Source organism: Zonotrichia leucophrys, chromosome 12 (assembly GCF_028769735.1).
Source record: "Zonotrichia leucophrys gambelii isolate GWCS_2022_RI chromosome 12, RI_Zleu_2.0, whole genome shotgun sequence".
Classification (NCBI taxonomy): domain Eukaryota; kingdom Metazoa; phylum Chordata; class Aves; order Passeriformes; family Passerellidae; genus Zonotrichia; species Zonotrichia leucophrys.
The window spans coordinates 17,469,300-17,491,637 of NC_088182.1; the positions used below are offsets into that span (position 1 = coordinate 17,469,300).

The window sequence follows — 22,338 nt, forward strand, 5'->3', positions numbered from 1 at the left end:
CTTCCCTTCCCTTCCCTTCCCTTCCCTTCCCTTCCCTTCCCTTCCCTTCCCTTCCCTTCCCTTCCCTTCCCTTCCCTTCCCTTCCCTTCCCTTCCCTTCCCTTCCCGCAGCTTGTGCTGCCACATTTCCAAAGGAGTGAATGAATGGTTTGCATTGTCCATGCATTGTGTAGATGCTTCTTTGGCTCAGTGTTTGCTCTCAGTGTGTCCTGCCCAATGGCTGGAAGAGGGAAATGTTTCTGCCACAGGAACAAATCCTGCAGCTCTGCAGTGACAAGTCTCAGAATTGCTTTTTGGTGTCTCGGATTCCCGCATGGCTGGGGAATTACAGGGAAATCATCCAAGGCTGTTCTCCTCCTGAGGAGCTGAAAATGAGGAGCAGTGTGTGTGATGCTGCACATGGCTGTGACTGAGGCAGGATTTGGCAGCAGAAATACAAACTGCAGCCTGTTAAAATCGTGTGGGAAGAGAATCAGGACACAAGTTTTAATCTCAGATCACAATAATGTGTGAATGTGGCTGCTTGGCTTTGGGGTGCTGTTTGGAACCCCTGGGATCAGGAGCAGCTCCACTCTGTTGTTGTAGTCATTTGCTAAGCTTGCTAAGACTTTGAGGGTGTTCTGCCTAAACCCAGAGTGAGAAACACCAGCACTGTACCAGAGGTTCTTCATTCTGACAATGGAGATTGGACTTGTCCTCTGACCCTGCTGCATTTTGCACCTCTTTAATCACAAGGTCACCTTCTGACCGGCTGGTTTTCTCTCTGCCTCTCTCCAGAGCTCTGAGGGTTACAACATGAGCATCCCCATGCCAGGCCACCCCGTGAACTTCTCAGAGGTGACCATGGCCCAGGCTCAGAGGGACGTGGCCCAGCTGGAGGAGCTCATCGAGAGCCACGACGTGGTGTTCCTGCTGATGGACACCAGGGAGAGCCGCTGGCTGCCGGCTCTCATCGCGGCCAGCAAGAGAAAGGTGGGACACAAGCCATTCATTGCCTTTCTCCCTTTCCTTTCATTTTCTTTCCTTTTTTTTTCCCTTTCCTTCCCCATCAATGGCCAGATGTGGTGTTCCTGCTGATGGACACCAGGGAGAGCTGCTGGCTGCCTGCTCCCACTGCAGGTGTGCTGCCAATCCATTCATTTCCTTTCCCCCCCTTTCCTTTTTCCCCTTACTTTCCCCTTTCCCTTTTTCCCTTCCCTTTTCCCTTTCCTGCTCTCATTGCAGCCAGCAAGACGAAGGTGTGCTGCCAATCCATTCACTTCCTTTCATTTCCTTTCCTGGTAATTTTCTTTCCTTGAAATCTCCTTTCATTTCCTTTCCTTGAATTTTTCTTTCCTTTCCTTGAAGTTTCCTCTCCTTGAAATTTCCTTCTCCTTGTCCCCTTTCCCCTTTCCTGTTCTCATTGCAGCCAGCAAGAGGACAGTGTGCCACCAAGCCACTAATTTCCTTCCTTTTCATTCTCCCTTTATTTTAAATCCAATTTTATTTTATTTTATAGTTTCATTGTTTTATTTTATTATTATTATTTTTTATTTTATTTTAATTCCTTTATTTTAAATTTCTGGCCCTGAGCAATAGATTTCTTTCTTTATAGCTTAAATGAGCTTCCCTTTGCCAGTGGAGAGATTCAGTGAGGGCTTCACTGAGTCACAGCCTCAGGTGTCAGTGTGTGTAAATTGATAATTCATCAGCTCCTCCTTAATGCTCCTGGCCTTTCTTGCACCTGTGGTCTTTCTTTCTGTTTTAGTTGTTTGAAAACAGCACAGAAATGACAAAAAAAGCAAGTTTGCAAAGCTTGTTGTCTCCTTAACAAAAATCTGATTCCATTCCCCATAGGACTGACTCTCCATGTGTGTTTAAAAATAAATATCAATAATATTAACCCATCACACAGCCCAGGCAGGGTGTTCCTGGCACTGGGTTTGTGCTGCTCATGGACACAAAATTCCTGCTGCATACTGAGCAGGAGCAGGAATCTGGAGCAGAAATTACGTGAATAAAGCAATTTCTGACCTTTCTGTTCTCCATCACAGCTGCCAGTATGAGCATCTTGAAGTCCACTTTTTAAATCTCTTTGAGAGTTTTAAAACATTTCAAATCAGCCAATTCCCAATTATTATAGGAGCTGGCTGATTTTAATTATCACTTTTTATTATTATTACCACAAAATCTTTGTGTTGTTTTGGTGCCATACAAAACTTTTTTCTTCAACTCAACCCAAACTCTACTTTCAACTATGTTAACAGTTTTCAAAAATTCAGTTTCAAAATTTCAAAGTTTGAAGCTGGGAAGTGCCAGGGCCAGCCTACTCTTCCCCATGGCATGGCTGGGAATTTCCAGCAATATGTGGAGTTTTGTGTGCATATTTTATATGAATCCTGTCTGGTTCAATCAGGATAGAATGGTTTTATCATCTCCAAAACTTCCCTCCCATGTTTTCTTAGCCAGCAGTGCCCTTCTACATTTTTCTTGCAGCAGTTGTATAATTTTGAGGATAAATTTTGAAACTTTTGGTGACATTTCTCTGTTACTCTGTGGTGCAGTGTGTCTCCATCACAGTTGGTTGATTTGATAACATCACTTAGATGTGAGGAGATGAAATTCTCTGTCACTGAAAAAACACAGCAGGGAAATCTCCAGGTGTCCAAACAAATGCTCAATATTTTATGTTGTAAACACCCAATGAGAGCTCTGCTCCAAATGTGATTTTGTGTGGCACCTGCAGAGCTCAAGAACTGCACAGTTTTGTCCCAAAGGTCTCCAAAACAAAATAAAGAGCGTAGTGAGAGATGATTTGTGTGAAATGCACACACAGGTCCATGGGGAGCAGTAAGAGGTTTTTTCCCCACTCCATCATTCAAATGCCTTGGGGATCTTTGCCATTCCTGCAGTCCTTGCCCAAAACAAACACCTCAGAGCAACCAACCCCTCAAATGCTAAATCCTCATGTCAGATATTAAATCTCTGCTCCTGCTGAGCACTGGAACTTGTTAAAATTTGCTTCGTTTTTCTTTTTGTTAATCCATGCCAAAAGATACTTTTCCATTTGTCTCTTGTACTTTTCCATTGTCTCTTTATCAAAACCAGATTTTTTTTTTAAATTAAGGCTCAATCAGTTAGAATGGAATAGTTACCTGTAAACTGAGAAGAAACAGTTGATTGCAGTGGGAATTGTTTAACAATATTAGTAATTTCTGCTAATAGCAGCTCTTACTCATATTTTGGAAGTGGAACACCATATTCAGGTTTTACAGGTAGATGCAGTGAGAAGATGCAATCTTTTAATTGCACAGATTCAGCAGCAGGGTTCCACTTCAGGAACTGAGAAAAACAAACTACTCCAAGGCTGAAACAATATGCAGAAATAATTAGAAATACTGAGAATGATGATGAGACTCAAAGCTTGCTAATTAAAATGGCTAATCCTTGAGAGAGCTTCCCTCAGAGTTCTTCTTTTAAACTTAAAAGTTCTTCTTTTAAAATTAAATAATTCCTGGCTGGAAGAATAGAAGACAAGGAAGTGGTGCAGCAGAATTTCTACCAACAGGAGGTGCAGATGAAGCAGTGCATCTTCCTTTATATTTCACTGGCTGCAGTCATTGTTGTGTTGATATTTGTGCTCCAGATTCCTCTGTGCACTTGGCACAAAGTGGAGAGAGATGCAGTGAGAAGATGCAATCTTTTAATTGCACAGATTCAGCAGCAGGGTTCCACTTCAGGACTGAGGAAAAACAAACTACTCCAAGGCTGAAACAATATGCAGAACTAATTGGAAATACTGAGAAGGATGATGAGACTCAAAGCTTGCTAATTAAAATGGCTAATCCTTGAGAGAGCTTCCCTCAGAGTTCTTTTAAACAATTCCTGGGTGGAAGAAAGGAGAACAAGGAGGAGCTGCAGCAGAATTTCCACCAACAGGAGGTGCAGATGAAGCAGTGCATCTTCCTTTATATTTGACTGGCTGCAGTCATTGTTGTGTTGATATTTGTGCTCCAGATTCCTCTGTGCACTTGCCACAAAGTGGAGACGAGGACACAGGAATTGTGCAGCCCAGCTGCTCCTGCTCCCCATGGGACTGAGCAGATGCAGATGAAGCCCATAAGTAATCATTAATTGCTTTCCTTACTGAGCAGAAATTGCTTTGGATAACAGATGGGATTTCATTGCTTGAAGCTGCTGTTGCTTTTTTTCTTTTTTGTCACAAGTTTGTGTAGCAGCTAGAGGGAGTTATTCATTCAGATCAGATTGCCCTGAAAGGCACAGAAAAGGACAAGGCCTTGTGACTTTCTGAAACAGACTTTTAATTTGGTTTTGGTTTTTTTCCAAGGGCTTGACAGCTGGAATTCTGCACCTTTCAGAAGCTCTGTTGTTTATGGCTAAGGTGGTAAATATGCAGTTAATGGGTTGCTCATCCATCTCCAGCCTGTGGGTTTTTTGGCATTTATAGTGAATAAAAACCTCAAGGCTGCTTTTTTCTTCCCCTCCCTTTTTGGCTCGCTTAAAATCTGTTGTTCTCTCTTTATTGTTCACAGTTGGTCATCAATGCTGCCTTGGGATTTGACACTTTTGTTGTTATGAGACACGGCCTGAAGAAACCAAAGCAGCAAGAATGTGCTGGTGATTCACATTTCAGCAGCACCTCTGCTCCTTCTGACCTGCTGGGATCCTCGCTGTTCTCAAATATCCCTGGCTACAAACTGGGCTGCTACTTCTGCAACGATGTGGTGGCACCAGGGGATGTGAGTAGAACATATATGTAGAGTATATTTTATAATATATATAATATATGTTATATATAGGGTATATTGTACAATATATAGAGTATATAATATATAATATGTATACTATATATTATATAGTAGAGATATATATCTATTATATATTATATATCTCTCTATTGTTGCAATTTGAATTTATATTTGGTTTTAATGGCATTTCCTAAAGGGAACTGCTACTTCTGCAATGGTGTTATGGCACCATGGGATGTCAATAGAACTTTATGCAAATGGTGATTATATATTACATTTTATATTTTATTTTTTATATTTTATATTTTATATAATTATATATTATATATTATATATTATATATCTATCTCTCTATTATATATTATATATCTCTCTTTTGTTGCAATTTGAATTTTTATTTGAATTTTTAATGGCATTTCCTTTAGGGATCTGCTACTTCTGCAATGGTGTTATGGCACCATGGGATGTCAGTAGAACTTAATGCAAATGGTGATTATATATTACATTTTATATTTTATTTTTTTCATATTTTATACTTTCTATATCTCTATATTATATGTTATATATTATATATTGTATATATATATATATTATATAGAGATATTATATATCTCTCTATTGTTGCAATTTGAATTTATATTTGGTTTTAATGGCATTTCCTAAAGGGAACTGCTACTTCTGCAATGGTGTTATGGCACCAGGGGATGTGAGTAGAACTTTATGCAAACAGTGATTATATATTATATATAATATATGATATGTATCATATATTAATTATATATTATATACTATATATCTCTCTATTATATATCTCTCTATTGTTGCAATTTGAATTTTTATCTGGTTTTAATGGCATTTCCTAAAGGGAACTGCTACTTCTGCAATGGTGTTGTGGCACCAGGGGTTGCGAGTAGAACTTCATGCAAATGGTGATTATATATTATATATTATATATTATATATTATATATTATATATTATATATTATATATTATATATTATATATTATATATTATATATTATATATTATATATTATATATTATATATATCTCTCTATTATATATTGTATCTCTCTATTATATATCTCTCTATTGTTGCAATTTGAATTTTTATCTGGTTTTAATGGCATTTCCTAAAGGGAACTGCTACTTCTGCAATGGTGTTGTGGCACCAGGGGATGTGAGTAGAACACATATATAGGGTATATTATACAATATATAGAATATATTATATATGATATATTATGTATGTTATGCATTTTATATATATATATATATCTATCTGTATTTATATCTGTATTATATGTTATATATCTCTCCTTTCTTGCAACTTGAATTTTTATTTGAATTTTTAATGGCGTTTCCATAAGGGATCTGCTACTTCTGCAATGGTGTTATGGCACCAGGGGTTGCGAGTAGAACTTCATGCAAACGATTAGTATATAATATATAATATATCTCTATATATTATATGTTATATCTCTATATATTATATGTTATATCTCTATATATTGTATATCTCTCTTTTGTTGCAACTCAAATTAGTATTTGGTTTTAATGGCATTTCCTAAAGGGATCTGCTACTTTTGCAATGGTGTTGTGGCACCAGTTTATGTAAGTAGAACCTTATGCAGACAGTGATTATATCTCTCTTTTGTTGCAATTTGAATTGTTATTTGAATTTTTAATGGTGTTTCCTGAAGGGATCGGCGCCGTGTTGATGCACCTGAGGTAAAGAAATAGCAGATTTTTATTTGGAACCAGGGCAGCTGGTTCCTCTGGAGTTATTCTGCCCTGCCTTGAGATCTGTGTGTGTTTTAGTCCACCAGGGATCGCACTCTGGACCAGCAGTGCACGGTCAGCAGGCCTGGGCTGGCCATGGTGGCTGGAGCCCTGGCAGTGGAGCTCATGGTGTCGGTGCTGCAGCATCCAGAAGGGTGAGCCCTTGCTGTTCTCTGGGAAATCACACCAATCCAACAGAATCTGTAGTGAGGAGGGGGAGTTGCACCTCAAAAAGGACAATTCTGGCAGGGGTGGTGTCTGTAAATGAATGCAGTGTGCAGTGTTGGAGGGAACGGCTTCATCAAGTCTTAAGTTTTTCTTCTCTCTCTGAATTTAACCTCAGAAAAGTATTAGGAATCTTTCTAAAGAAGAAAATGTTGCTATTAGAAATCTTGGATTTGCTTTGCCTTTCCCTTTTCCCCCTTTCCTTCTTTTTCCCCTTTCCTTCCTTTTCCCCCCTTTCCTTCTTTTCCCCCCTTTCCTTCTTTTCCCCCCCTTTCCTTCTTTTTCCCCCCCTTTCCTTCTTTTCCCCCCCCTTTCCTTCTTTTCCCCCCCTTTCCTTCTTTTTTTCCCCCCTTTCCTTCTTTTTTTCCCCCTTTTCCTTCTTTTTTCCCCCCGTTTCCTTCTTTTTTCCCCCCCTTTCCTTTCTTTTTCCCCCCCTTTCCTTCTTTTTCCCCTTTCCTTCTTTTTCCCCTTTCCTTCTTTTTCCCCCTTTCCTTCTTTTTCCCCCTTTCCTTCTTTTTCCCCCCTTTCCTTCTTTTTCCCCCCTTTCCTTCTTTTTCCCCCCTTTCCTTCTTTTTCCCCCTTTCCTTTCTTTTCCCCCCTTTCCTTCTTTTTCCCCCCTTTCCTTCTTTTTCCCCCCTTTCCTTCTTTTCCCCCCCTTTCCTTCCTTTCCCCCCCTTTCCTTTCTTGTCCCCCCCTTTCTTTTCTCCCCTTTCCTTTCCTCTCCTTTTTTCCCCCTTTTTTCCCCCCTTTTTATCCCCTTTTTTCCCTCTTTCCCCCTTTTTTCCCCTTTTTTTTTTTTCCTTTTCCTTTTTTTTCCCTTTCCCTGCGATGAGGAGCTGTTGTAAGTTATGGCAGGCACACAAAGGGTTTCAAGATAAGCCCTGTGTTGTAAATATTATTTAAAACTCAGTGAGTGGGACACAGAAATTACTCTGAAATTCTGCACCCTTAACATGAGGCTTGTTTCCTCTCTTTAAAACCTGGGAGAGAAAAAGTGACTTAGGAGCTGCAGATGAGTCTCAGACTGATTTTTATATATATTTATCACGCTGAGTCTTGGTTCCTGTGAAACAGACTTTCCACACAGATTCCTTGACTCATTCTAAGCTGTAGCAAAATGTCTGGAAGCTGCCTGGAAATTCTGAGTGTGCTGTCTTGCTCTAATTTGCCCTGTTGTGTTTTTGGCAGTGGTTATGCTGTGGCCAGCAGCAGTGATGACAGAATGAATGAGCCACCCACTTCTCTTGGGCTTGTTCCTCACCAGGTAAATCATTGCTGATAAAACCTTTTGTTGAAGGGCTGGGAGCTGATCATCACTGGTGTTGTCTCCTTAAAAAAATGCTGATTCTGTTTCCCAAAGGACTGACTCTTCATGTTTATTAAAAAATAAATATCAATAATATTAACCCATCACACAGGCCAGGCAGGGTGTTCCTGGCACTGGGTTTGTGCTGCTCATGGACACAAAATTCCTGCTACCTACTGAGCAGGAGTTTGCTGGGAGCAAGAATTTGGAGCAGAAATTAAGTGAATAAAGCAATTTCTGAATTTTCTTTTCTCCATCACAGCTGCCAATATGAGCATCTTGAAGTCCACTTTTTGAATCTCTTCAGAGTTTTAAAACAAATCAGGCAACTCCCAATTACGTGAATTGGCTGATTTTATTTATTTATTATTGTTATCACAAAGTCTTCACACTGTTTTGGTACCATACAGAACTTTTTTCTTCAACTCAACCCAAACTCCACTTTCAAATGTCTTAACAGTTTTTCAAAAATTCTGTTTCAAAATTTCACATTTGAGGTATTATTATTAATATTGCAGAGTTACTGAAGTTCTGTTCCTGGTGACATCTCTTCATTGTAATAAACAGAATAAAAAGGATGATCAATACTCCAAAGAGTTGCCAACTGTTGTGATCAAACACTGCTGCAAAGTGTTTAAAATAAACAGAATAAAAAGTATGATTAATACTCCAAAGAGTTCACAACTGAAGTGATCAAAGCCTGCTGCAAAGTGTTGTCAGAGCTCCCTCTGTTAGCAGAAATAGTGATCTGGAATTTTAAAATTGCCTATCAATATCATATTAACATCATAACTGAGGAATGCACAGCAGTTGAATGTTCAGACTCTAGGTTATAGAGATGGGGAAAAAATGTGTTTGAGCTGTGACACCATGATTTTTTATTTTTCATGGAACTTTGCAGTCAGAAAAGTCCAACTGCAGATGGTGCTGTGCCTCTATTTCTGGTGAAGTGATGCTGCATTTATTGTGCTATTATTTGTACAGAAAAGAAAATTCCCTACAAGTTTTACTGGGAAGGACTGTTAGAACATGGTGGATGTTATTTTTCTGCAATGTACATGTCCAGTTCATGCTGAATTTTGGAAATGTTTAAAATAGTAATGTAATTTTTTTTTTTTTCATCTTCTAGATCCGAGGATTTTTATCCAGATTTGATAATGTTCTTCCAGTCAGCCTGGCATTTGATAAGTGCACAGCCTGTTCAGCCAAGGTAAGGCTGAGTTTGTGCTTTCTATTATTTTTATATTTCTAGGTCAATTCTGGGGAACTTTTTAACATTTTCTTTGATTCTTGGAATCTGTTCCCACTTCAGGTAAAAGTTCTTTTTCCCTCATAGTCTTTTTTTTTTTAGCTATTTTCTAAATTTCTTTGGCATCACCTCTTAGCATGCTGCTCTTTTTATCCCCACATAAATGCTGCCATCAGCTGAAGAATCCAAGCAGGGACTGACCAAGACATTGCTGGGAAAAAAAAATCACAAAAATCCTTATCACAAAAATACTGTCATTATCTTTCAGCTTTGTAGGAAGAAATGAGGTTGGTATTATTTAAGAAATGCTTTCTGATGTCTGAAATTCAATAAATATCCCTTTAGCTTTCTGCATCTTCTTGTCTTTCCAAACAGGCAAAACTGTCGAAATTTCAAGTTTGTGATACAAAACAGACAAATAATGAACAATTGAGGGGAAAAAATTGCTTCTTACCATTTCTTTCTTGAACAGATTGTTCATTTTGCTGCTGGTGCTGCCAGTCCTGAGTCACCTCAGAGTTCCCAGCTGTTTCTTGGCTCTCTGGGGCAGCTCTTGCATTGTTTCCCTCTCCTGTGGCTTTCCAAATTTCCCTCTGGCGAGCTTTTTCTGGCTGTGGAGTGCAACTTCCAGAAGTTTTCCCTGGGATCTCTCAGCAGGGAGATTCTCAGAGGGTTTTTGCCTCATGGTCTGAAGGGCTTGGAGTGCCATGAGTTTATTTCACCCTCCTGTACCTTGAGGAAGTGCTTGCAGAAAGTTCTTTTTGTTCCTTTCACTGTCCTCATCCTGCTTCCAAAGAACAATCATACAATAATGGGGCAATTTCTGGAGAACTTGCACAATAATTCTTCTCCAGTGATCCTTTTTTTTCCCCTCTGGGCTCTCTGGGTACATCTGACAAGTTTTGAAGGACTCTCAATGTGCATTTTCTCTTCCAAAGTTGAAGCACTAAAGTTGGGTGTTTCTAAAAATAACAGCAGTTGGATCTCCCCTGTTGAAGAGCAGCAGCTGAAACCTTGATGGTGGAGAGTTTAAACTGTTAAATGCAGCTTTTTTTGTTTCACTTTTCCTCTCATTTTCTCCTTATCTCCAATTCAGGAAACACTGCCATGTAAAAACAATAAAAGTGTACATCCACACAGATAAATTCAATGCAGGGATCAATTTTTCCTTAGCAAATCATTTCCTCTTGGAGGTCATTTTAAGAGAGCCTCGTTTTACATAAACAGACTTGATGATTTAATAAAAAGTGCCTTGGATTTTAGCAGCTGTGCTATTCCCAGAGAGATCACTTTTCATGTGGTTTGGGGATTGAATTTCTTGTGTGCTGAAAAGGTTGCTCCATTGGCTCACAGATTTCCTTACAGTAGAAACACAGCCTTTGTTTACTTTGCTAACTTTATTTATTAGCATAAGAACATGTCACCCTGCATTATGTGGAAATCTGATGCTGATGCTTTGAAATGACAAATCCAATTATGATTTCATTGTAGTCTCTGTGTTGGTTTGTTTTGTAATAAGGTAATTTAGGATTTCATCCTGCTCCGTGTCAGAATGACTGGAGGTTCAGACTTTCAGCACAGATAGAATTGAATTTGCTGGCGTTGCATTTTCTTTGCTCAGCATTCTCCTCCTTGAGCTCTCTGTAACTCTTAAAGCACAAAATGAATGAATTAGGAATTTTAGAAGAATTCCAGTACAGCCTGAAGCCATCCAGGAGGACTCAGGAGACGCTGCTGATCTGCATGTTTGGAGATTGGGGTGATTTTCGTTTGGACTCACTCATTCCTTCATTTCTCTGCTGTAGAAGCTGCAGAGACCAGACATGCAAGCAGCCAACTTTCCCTCAGAGCTGTCCTGCCCAGGCCACGTGCCAGAGAAGCTTCCTGCAGGCAATTCTTCAGGAATTTTGGGATGCTCACAGCAGGAAACCAATCTATTTTTATTCTGGGCCAATTTTTCCTTGTATGATTCCCCCTCTGTCTTATTCTGGTCCTGCAGGAGCTGTGCTGGAATGTCAAATATCCCTGTCAGGGCTCAGGGCACTGAGAGCTCTGCTGGAGCCAAACTTGTTCTGGCACCAGCAAGGGACACTCCAGAGCTCTTTGGGATGGATATTTTTCAGGCAATGTTTAGGATGGATATTTTTCAGGCAAAATTTGGATATTTTTCAGGCAATATTTGGATGGATATTTGTCAGACAATATTTAGGATGGATATTTGTCAGGCAATATTTAGGATGGATATTTGTCAGGCAATATTTAGAATGGATATTTGTCAGGCAATATTTGGGATGGATATTTGTCAGGCAATATTTAGGATGTATATTTGTCAGGGAATATTTAGGATGGATATTTCTCAGATAATATTTGGGATGGATATTTCTCAGATAGTATTTTGATGGATATTTGTCAGGCAATATTTAGAATGGATATTTGTCAGGCAATATTTAGGATGGATATTTGTCCGACAATATTTAGGATGGATTTTTTTGGATGGATATTTGTCAAGCAATATTCAGGATGTATATTTGTCAGGCAATATTTAGAATGGATATTTGTCAGACAATATTTTGGATAGATATTTTTCAGGTAATATTTGTCAGGCAATATTTGGGATGGATATTTGTCAGGCAATATTTGGGATGGATATTTGTCATTTGGATGGATATTTGTCAGGCAATATTTAGGATGGATATTTGTCAGGCAATATTTAGGATGGATATTTGTCATTTGAATGGATATTTGTCAGGCAATATTTAGGATGGATATTTGTCAGGCAATATTTGGATGGATATTTGTCAGGCAATATTTAGGATGGATATTTGTCAGGCAATATTTGGATGGATATTTGTCAGGCAATATATAGGATGGATATTTCTCAGATAATATTTGGGTGCATATTTTTTAGGCAATATTTAGAATGGATATTTGTCAGACAATATTTAGGATGGATATTTGACAGATAATATTTTGGATAGATATTTTTCAGGTAATATTTGCACGGATATTTTTCACACAGTATTTACATGGATATTTATCAGACAATATTTTGAATTAATATTTGTCAGGCAATATTTGGATGGATATTTGTCAGGCAATATTTAGGATGGATGTTTCTCAGATAATATTTGAACGGATATTTGTCAGGCAATATTTAGGATGGATATTTGTCATTTGAATAGATATTTTTCAGGCAATATTTAGAATGGATATTTGTCAGGCAATATTTAGGATGGATATTTGTCAGGCAATATTTGGGATGGATATTTTTTGGATGGATATTTGTCAGGCAATATTTGGGATGGATATTTGTCAGGCAATATTTAGGATGGATATTTGTCAGGCAATATTTAGGATGGATATTTGTCAGGCAATATTTGGGATGGATATTTGTCAGGCAATATTTAGAATGGATATTTGTCAGGCAATATTTGGGATGGATACTTTTCAGACAGTGTTTTGGATGGATCTTTGTCAGGCAATCCTTTTTTCTGACCCAGAGATGGGGCAACTGAGAGGCATTTTAAAATCCTTTATTCCATTTTCAGTCTCATGAGAAGGGTGAGACAATACAGATGTTATAATTCACACCATCACAATCAGAAGTTAACTATTTCTTAATTACAAAACACTACAAGCATTTCTTGGCTATCTGCTTTTTACCACACCATATTATAGATGCCTTAAAACTAATAATCTAAAACTATTCATCAGTCTTACTACAATGCATATTTCATGGTTCCATTTCTCTAAAGTATCTAATCTTATTTACAAAGCCATCCTTTGAAACTTTTTTCTAACTCCATTTATCTCTCACCAATATCTGTCCTATTTATTTCTAAATCAGCATTTCTTATCTCAAAGTTTACATACAAACATATATTGTGTACACCTTCTATCAAGCCCTGAAACTCTACAAATCCATTTCCCACAGATATTTATTTGTAACAACTGCTTTACTTACAGGAGAGAACATTTAGCTAATTACTGACTGGGCTAATTAACCTGTTTACCCTGTTGGGAGTAAAATGAGGCTGTTTGCTCATTATGTTGTGGTGAGAAGTGTTGCAATTCCTTAGAAAACAGATCTGGTTAGAAAACTGGTTAAAGCCTTAAATCATGAACGTTGAAATATGTATTTTAAAATTTAAAAAAGCATTTTAAAGTATTTTATTGCAGAACTGCAAGTGTTTCTATTTTAATGAGGGCAATGAACATTTTCCTTTATTGCTCCCCTTCTTGTGCATCATGGAATGAATGAGGAGACCCCAGAGAGTTTAATGTCACAAAAGATAATTGCCACCAAGCAACCTGGATATAAAGATGTAGAAACCCTCTGGTTTTACCCCTAGCTCACATTTCTTCCAGAGTTAAAATTTAACACCCACGTGCTGGAAATCTGCCTTGTTCTCCTTAAAGAGATTTCTCCTTCCCCTACTACAGTCATGCTCACGTGGAACTAACCCCACTATGAAATGTACCAAAATCAGCTCAATGTTCTCTGCTGATTTTCCAGTTCTTTCCCAACTTTCTCCTCCATTTTATGGAAGCTGGAGCTTTTCCTTTTTACCCCTTTTTACCCTCCGAGTTCCTGTTGGATGTTTCTCAGTTTCACCGCATGTCACAAAGGGATCAGGGATGGCCTTGTTGGCATTTTTAGAATTTCTGCTTTCAGGATATTCCCCTGCCCTTGCAGATGTTTTCCCTTTTTACCAACTCAGGAATACATGAGACCCTTTTGCTGTGACATTTACTGAGCGTTGGGGTTGTGTAAGTTATTTTTGAGTGTTTCAGTTTGGAAATCTGTCATCGTGGAGCCTCAACAATGCTCTCATTGTTCTCCTCTGCTCACTGCTGGGCCTGCATTTTTAGTTGAAATTGTTGTGATCACTTATGACAGCAACCTGCAAGATTCCCTCACTCACTGATGCTTTTCAGTTGAGATAATTTTGATTTTTCGATTCCAGGCCCTTCAGATTTACCCTGACTGCACTAAGACATTCCTCTTTGCTTTCTCCCATAGCAATGGATGATCTGTCAATGAAACTCCTTCAAATATTTTTTTATATTCTACATTTCCGTATTACACACATTTCCATATTACACACATTTCCATATTACACACATTTCCATATTATACATTTTTACATTACATTTGACAGTTCTCAAGTCAAGTATTGTGTGGATGTAAAAGTCATGAGGGGAAAAAGCCGTGGTGGTTCCTGTGCTAAAATAAAAGAAAAAAACACTTGCAGAGCTTACAGAATTGATGAAGGAAATGGGGAGAAATGTTTGTCCTTCAGGAAGGAACATTTCAAAAATGAAAAGAATGTTTTATCTGTAGCTGTGCTGTGAAGTCAGTGAAACAGAGTCCACGTGTAACTTTCCTTATTTCCTGAATTTATATGTGTGAGCATTTCACAAGTCTCTGTACAAATTAATATTGGATAGATTTTATTGAGATTTGAAGAATGAATTGTTAATACAGCCAGGCACATTTTCAGCATCTGGAGTTCCATGTAGGACTCCTCTTAGAAATGAATAAAAATTAATTTTCTCATTGTTATATTTACATTTCAGAATAGTAGGGTTTAAAGGAAAGAGGAAACCTGCCATTGTTTCAGGCAATAGAATAATTTCTGACAGACTGTATTTCTGTTACATTTAAATGAAATTGTATTTGTCTCGTTTGGGATTTTTCCCAGAATTTCTTCTTCCAATTCAATGAAATTCTTACTACAATTAGGACAAAGTAAAGGACTATCAGTGAGGAAAAAGACAGCATCACTCCAGTTTTTAATATTGACATATTCAATATCTACCTGCGCCTAGAATATAATTTTAAATTATTTATATTAAAGATAATCTGTGCTGTCATCTCTCTGTGAAGCTGTTACACAATTCCTTTTCTGACAGTTAAAACTCAAAATACTTTGGCTTGAATAACGGCAAAAGCCAACTTGCATAACACTGAAAACTGGATTAAAAATCAGGAATATTCAATGTGTGGTGCTGGGATGATGCTGCTGATGATGATGGTGTTCACCCCACCATCAATTCCAACCCTCATTCTCTAGGATTCCACCTGGAATCAAATGATCTGTTGTTTATTTTGCTGAATAGGAGCAATTTCTGGTTGTTTTTTCCTTCCATAAGATTTTTGCTTTTTTATAGCCTAGTGCTTTCTATTCCCTGGTTTATTTAGAAAGTTATTCTGTTATTATTGTTCCTAAGTTATTCACTTATTCCAAGGATTCAGTGCATATTCATGGAGACACAATATTTTTAATTATGTAAGTTGTTTCTCATTTTAGTGATCTTTTCTATTTTAATTATTGTACTTGTTTTTCAGATGTTTTTCTGCAGTCTTTGACAGGTGTCTGTCTACCCTGCTGTCTGTTTTCTTCAGCTTAGCTATCAGCTTTGCTTTATGGAAAGCTGATCTTTGTTTGCAAGTGTTTAACATCAAACCTTAAGCTAGGTTTGATTTCTTTTTAATTTTTCCACATTTTTACAGTGCTGATATATCTGTCCTTGCAGAATTCTTTGTTTTGTTTGAAATTGGAAGAGTGGAGGGAATTCAGTTTTAAGAGATGGTAAAATAGAAATGTATGAAATGCATTAAATATGGTTTTGAGGAAAGTGCTGCTCCTCCAGTATTGAAGTTGGAGGGAGACGACCCACCTTGCATTGGTCAGCATCGACTCCGGTTTATTCATCAATCAGTCACTTTTTATAACCGTGTTAATTAAGTTCATGCATATTGCAAAATCTGAGCTCACAATAGGCCAGAGATTACACACCAACCCCTCCTTATGTTTCCAATACCAAGATTTGGGTTCTCAAAATTATTCTTGCTTTCCCAAAACAGCCAAAGATAGAACATCCACTTGTTATGAGAAAGCTGCCTGAGAACTCTGATGTGCAAGGCTCTCAAGGCCTTCATGTTTGTCACTTTTACCTGTAGTTAAAAATAACCTGAGAACCTCTGCTGTTCACAGAAACAGGCTGTGAGAACCTGCTCCTCACAGCTGCCTTCTAGGCCATCCCTGAAAAAATCTCCAACACTCCAGTGCTGTTTTCACAGGTATTGCAGCACATCCAGAGTCTAAACCCCTCTGCTCTGAGGTAATCCATAAAATGTGGATTTTCCAGCTGGAGCTGTGGCTTTGGGGAGCCCTGAGCAGCTGCAGGTTGTGCCAGGGCTGGGTGCCTGGCACAGCTCTGCCTCCTTCAGGTGCTGCTGGGTGCAATAAATGACTTTTCCTGGGCAGCACCCGCTCATTTCTGCAGAGCTGGGCCTCTCCTCGCACACTTTGTGCAGGCAGCCAAAGCACCACTCTGATGAGGAAACAATCATTTCTTTGCATTACTTTACTTGTTGGGAAGTGCCCTTGCTTCTCTGCCAGCGTTAGGGGCTCTCTGCAGACAGTGGATGCTGCTCCTTCACTAACCGGGGGTGAGGTGCCTGTTTATTGGAATAGGTATCCCAGTATAACCAGTTAGATGGTGCCTGGGTCAGTGTGACCCTCGCTGCTGGGCCCAAGGCGGCACTGTGGTGCTTTACCCCAGAGATACCTTGGCTGCTGGAGAGTGCAGCAGGGCACTGGTGCAAGTCCAGGCTTGTCAGGACTCCGTTTACCTCAGGAGAGAGAGCTTCTGGGCTCCTTCACTAACCGGGGGTGAGGTGCCTGTTTATTGGAATAGAAATCCCAATATTATCAGTTAGATGGTGCCTGGGTCAGTGTGACCCTCGCTGCTGGGCCAAAGGCAGCACTGTGGCGCTTTACCCCAGAGATACCTTGGCTGCTGGAGATTGCAGCGGGGCACTGAGCAAGTCCAGGCTTGTCAGGGACTCCGTTTACCTCAGGAGAGAGAGCTTGTGGCGATGGTGAAGAGAAGAAGGAGTGTAGTAAACCCCTCAGGTTTAGCCAGGGCCCCTTGGAGAATAGAATGCTGACACAGCGACAAAGAAGTTTCCTGTCTCCAGGGACATCCGCCTTGTACCTTATCCCTATAGCCATGTAAGGCAATATTGTGTTAAACCCTACCATTGGTCACTTATGGTCACTCTAACACCTTTGCCATTGGTCAGGATTGGATCCGGGCCAAGGGTATAAAAGTAGCACACTGTACCCCTACTAACTCGGAAGAAGAAGAGCTGAGACCCTTCACGGACCCCCCAATAAGGCCATACTCGTGGAACAGCCAGCGTCTTCTGCTTCTCCTCTCTCTACCGTCTGCTGGAGCCTTAGGCCAAGGGAAAAGCTACCTAGCAAGCAAAGCTGAAATCACAAGAGCTGCCTGATCACTAAGAGCTGAATATCTCCCTGCTTGCTAGGGGCTGACCTGCGGCCTTGGTCTGAGAGCGAGCTGGCTTCTGGCACCCAGTCCCCTTGGGGACTGAGCTCTGGAGCTGTAACAGCTTGCATAGGATACGACCAAGCAAGGCTCATTTAAAGGAGAGGATTCTGCTGGAGGGTTATATCCAGATGTTTATTCCATGGTACAGAGGTCTGAACCGGGGCAACTGCTGCCAACAGAATGGAGGCCGCATGGTCTGATTAACCTTTTAAGCTCGGGGACAGGGGAAGGGGCAGGGTCTCAAGGGACCTGAGGAAGGGACCCGGAAGCTAAAAACACACCACAACACCTGTTGCTGTGCATGGCTGACCCAAAATCCCCAAGCTGTCCTTCCCTGGGATGGGGCAGGGAGGGATCGGGGGTTTCTGCAGAGGGTGAGCGGTGCCACAGGGAGCTGCTGATGAGCTCAGAGCTGAAAGGCTGCACAGGCAGCAGAGTGGGCATAAATGAAGTTGTAAATATCCAAGCTGGAAACATCCATCCTGTGGAAAACATGGAGTGAGCAGGGAGGGGACTGAGGGATGTACCCACGAGCTCAGGACCAGGATCTGATGGTGCTGGCTGCCAAAAACCCCTTTTGTGCCTCTTGCTCACTCTCCAAATTAGATATGTTCATTTTTCTCTAGGTCCTTTTGCTTCTTTTCACATCTCTACACTCCTGTTTTCAGGCAGGGAATGCTTTCAGCTTGTGTGCAGTGAAACTTCCTTAGACTGACTGGAATCTGCATTTGAAATAAGTTGTGAGAAATACTTAAGAAAGGAAAGAGCAACTTTCTTAAATCAAAAACCTTAAATCTTAACATCTTAAGATTTAAAATCTTAAATCAAAATCCTGCAGTTTTATCTGTCAGATATTCTTATCAGAGAAAATGGCTGCTTGATGAAGGACATCAAGATTATTCCAGAAAATAAGGCATGCGTCTCCCAAGCACTAAATGTTGCCAAGATGCTTAAACTGGTATTTCCTAAATTTCTGAGAACTCTGCTGTCCTCCTTTTCATGATTCAGAAGAAACTGAAAAACCCCAAGCTAAAAAAAGCCCTGTTGAGACCTTTCAGAGCTGATTCTTCAGTGAGTTAATTCTCCATTTTCTGCCCTTTGCAGTTCAAAATCAGGGTAGGAAATAGCAACAGGCAAAGCTCATTTGTATCACCCCTCTCATGCTCTGAATTAAAACAACAATCTCCTCCTTAAATGATTTCTCAGCACGTTGTACTTGGATTAGTTAAGCTTTTATACTGATTTGCTTTCATTTTTAATGCTGATGATGGGAAGGAAAGGAGAGAACTGTGTGTGTGCAGAGGGTGATTTCACGATTTGGACCTGAGCCCAAAATTATAAAATTATGCCATTTTTGTCTCATGGTTTCTGAATTTCCAGTGTTTCCAGCATGGCCTTGTTCAGTGCACACCTGGAGCACAGCTTCCTGCAGAACTTTGTTCCCAGACTTAATCATAAGTGAATGCACAAGTTTTAGGTAATTCCATTTGAGGTAATTTTTGGAGTATTCTCTTTTTTCTCATGTAAAACTCTCAAAGTTTCCTGTTCCAAACCCATGAACTGAAAGGGCCTGAAAAGTCATTCCATGATCCTCACAAAAGTGCAGTTTTATTGCTTTCTTTTTCATAGCTGTCTTACAGCATCACCTTGTTAGACTTTCCTTGATGACTTTTCAGGATCAGATGGCAATAAAATAAAAAATGAGAACTTTGTGAAAAGGCAAGAGTCTGGGAATGAGGATTTTTTTTTTTTAAGGAAACCAGAATTATGGGTTGTGTGATAAAATTCTGAATATTAACTCAGTGGCTCAGCTTGTTCTCTTCTTATTCAGGAGGATTCTTCACAGCATAAAACTTTCATTAAATTGTTATTTTAACAGCAGATACATAGAATTTGGAAGAATGGAGCTGGCAAGACTTTCACATCTGTCTTCTTTTCCAAATGTGTTTTCAGCAGGTGAACAGTAATTTTCTATCCTTGCTGCATAGCCTGTGATAAGCAGGGAGTTAACAGTGTTTAAAAATACATCCACACCTATCCAATTTCTAAACAGAGCCTTGAATATTGAGATTTTTTGGGACTCTGAAATGTTTAGTGAAGTACCTGCCCCCTTTGAGGGAGGGAAGGGTTTAAATCCAGGAACTTGTTTTGGGGATAAATTACCCAGAAATCTGATTTGGTGTAAATAATCCAGGAACTTGTTTTGGGGGTAAATGACCCAGAAATCTTATTTAGTTTAAATAATCCAGGAACTTGGTTTTGGAGGGAAATTACCCAGAAATCTGACTTAGTGTAAAAAATCCAGGAACGTGTTTTGGAGGTAAATTAGCGAGAAATCTTATTTAATGTAAATAATCCAGTGACTTGTTTTGGGGATAAATTACCCAGAAATCTTATTTAGTATAAATAATCCAGGAACTTGGTTTTGGGGGCTAAATTACCCAAAAATCTTGGGGGCTAAATTACTCAGGAATTTTTAGTGTAAGTAATCCAGGATCTTGTTTTGGGGATAAATCACCCAAAAATCTGATTTAGTGTAAAAAATCCAGTGACTTGTTTTGGGGATAAATTACCCAGAAATCTTATTTAATATAAATAATCCAGGAACTTGGTTTTGGGGGTAAATTACCCAGAAATCTGACTTAGTATAAAAAATCCAGGAATGTGTTTTGGAGGGAAATTACCCAGAAATCTTATTTAGTATAAATGATCCAGGAATTTATTTGGGGGGTAAATTACCCAGGAATTTTTAGTGCAAGTAATCCAGGATCTTGTTTTGGGGAATCAATTACCCAGAAATCTGATTTCGTGTAAATAATCCAGGAACTTGTTTTGGGGCTAAATTACCAAGAAATCTTGTTTAGAATAAATAATCCAGAAACTTGGTTTTGGAGGGAAATTACCCAGAAATCTGACTCAGTGTAAAAAAATCCAGGAACGTGTTTTGGGGATAAATTACCCAGAAATCTTATTTAGTATAAATAATCCAGGAACTGGGTTTTGGGGGTAAATTACCCAGAAATCTTATTTATTGTAAATAATCCAGGAATGTGTTTTGGAGGGAAATTACCCAGAAATCTTATTTAGTATAAATGATCCAGGAATTTATTTGGGGGGTAAATTACTCAGGAATTTTTAGTGTAAGTAATCCAGGATCTTGTTTTGGGGGTAAATCACCCAGAAATCTTTAGTGTAAAAAATCCAGGAGCTTGTTTTGGGGGTAAATTACCCAGAAATCTTATTTATTGTAAATAATCCAGGAATGTGTTTTGGAGGGAAATTACCCAGAAATCTTATTTAATGTAAATAATCCAGGGACATGTTTTGGGGATAAATTACCCAGAAATCTTATTTAGTATAAATAATCCAGGAACTGCGTTTTGGAGGTAAATTACCCAGAAATCTGACTTAGTGTAAAAAATCCAGGAATGTGTTTTGGAGGGAAATTACCCAGAAATCTTATTTAGTATAAATGATCCAGGAATTTATTTGGGGGGTAAATTACTCAGGAATTTTTAGTGCAAGTAATCCAGGATCTTGTTTTGGGGAATCAATTACCCAGAAATCTGATTTCGTGTAAATAATTCAGGAACTTGTTTTTGGGGATAAATTACCCAGAAATCTTATTTAGAATAAATAATCCAGGAACTTGGTTTTGGGGGCTAAATTACCCAAAAATCTTGGGGGCTAAATTACCCAAAAAATTACTTTAGTGTAAATAATCCAGGAATTTGTTTGGGGGGTAAATTACTCAGGAATTTTTAGTGTAAGTAATCCAGGATCTTGTTTTGGGGGTAAATCACCCAGAAATCTTATTTAATGTAAATAATCCAGGGACTTGTTTTGGGGCTAAATTACCCAGAAATCTGATTTAGTGTAAAAAATCCAGTGACTTGTTTTGGGGATAAATTACCCAGAAATCTGATTTAATGTAAATAATCCAGGAACTGGTTTGGGGGGTAAATTACCCAGAAATCTTATTTAGTATAAATAATCCAGGAACTTGGTTTTGGGGGTAAATTACCCAGAAATCTGACTTAGTATAAATAATCCAGGAACTGGGTTTTGGAGGGAAATTACCCAGAAATCTTATTTAGTATAAATGATCCAGGAACTTATTTGGGGGGTAAATTACCCAGGAATTTTTAGTGCAAGTAATCCAGGAACTTGTTTTGGGGAATCAATTACCCAGAAATCTGATTTTGTTTAAATAATCCAGGAACTTGGTTTTGGAGGGAAATTACCCAGAAATCTTATTTAGTATAAATAATCCAGGAACTTGGTTTTGGGGGCTAAATTACCCAAAAATCTTGGGGGCTAAATTACCCAAAAAATTACTTTAGTGTAAATAATCCAGGAATTTATTTGGGGGGTAAATTACTCAGGAATTTTTAGTGTAAGTAATCCAGGATCTTGTTTTGGGGGTAAATCACCCAGAAATCTTATTTAATGTAAATAATCCAGGGACATGTTTTGGGGATAAATTACCCAGAAATCTTATTTAATGTAAATAATCCAGGAACTTGTTTTTGGGGGTAAATTACCCAGAAATCTGCCTTAGTGTAAATAATCCAGAAATTGTTTTTGGGAGGTTTCTGAGTAATTTACCCCCAAAACAAGTTCCTGGATTTTTTACACTAAGGCAGATTTCTGGGTAATTTTACTTA

The 22,338-nt window shown here is 38.8% G+C and overlaps 1 protein-coding gene across 3 annotated transcripts in view; it reads left to right on the top strand.

Moving 5' to 3' along the window:
- The window catches only part of ATG7 (autophagy related 7), a 113,544-nt gene that overhangs the window by 14,006 nt on the left and 77,200 nt on the right, over positions 1-22,338 (top strand). For 2 of the 3 annotated variants that reach the window (XM_064724215.1, XM_064724217.1), the window contains exons 13-17: positions 777-971; positions 4,532-4,738; positions 6,567-6,682; positions 7,941-8,016; positions 9,188-9,268. In XM_064724215.1, coding sequence (XP_064580285.1) covers positions 777-971; positions 4,532-4,738; positions 6,567-6,682; positions 7,941-8,016; positions 9,188-9,268 — 675 coding nt within the window. Of the gene's footprint in view, positions 1-776; positions 972-4,531; positions 4,739-6,566; positions 6,683-7,940; positions 8,017-9,187; positions 9,269-19,051; positions 19,151-22,338 lie in introns of those variants that run through there. The other variant, XM_064724216.1, reaches the window with a different exon arrangement.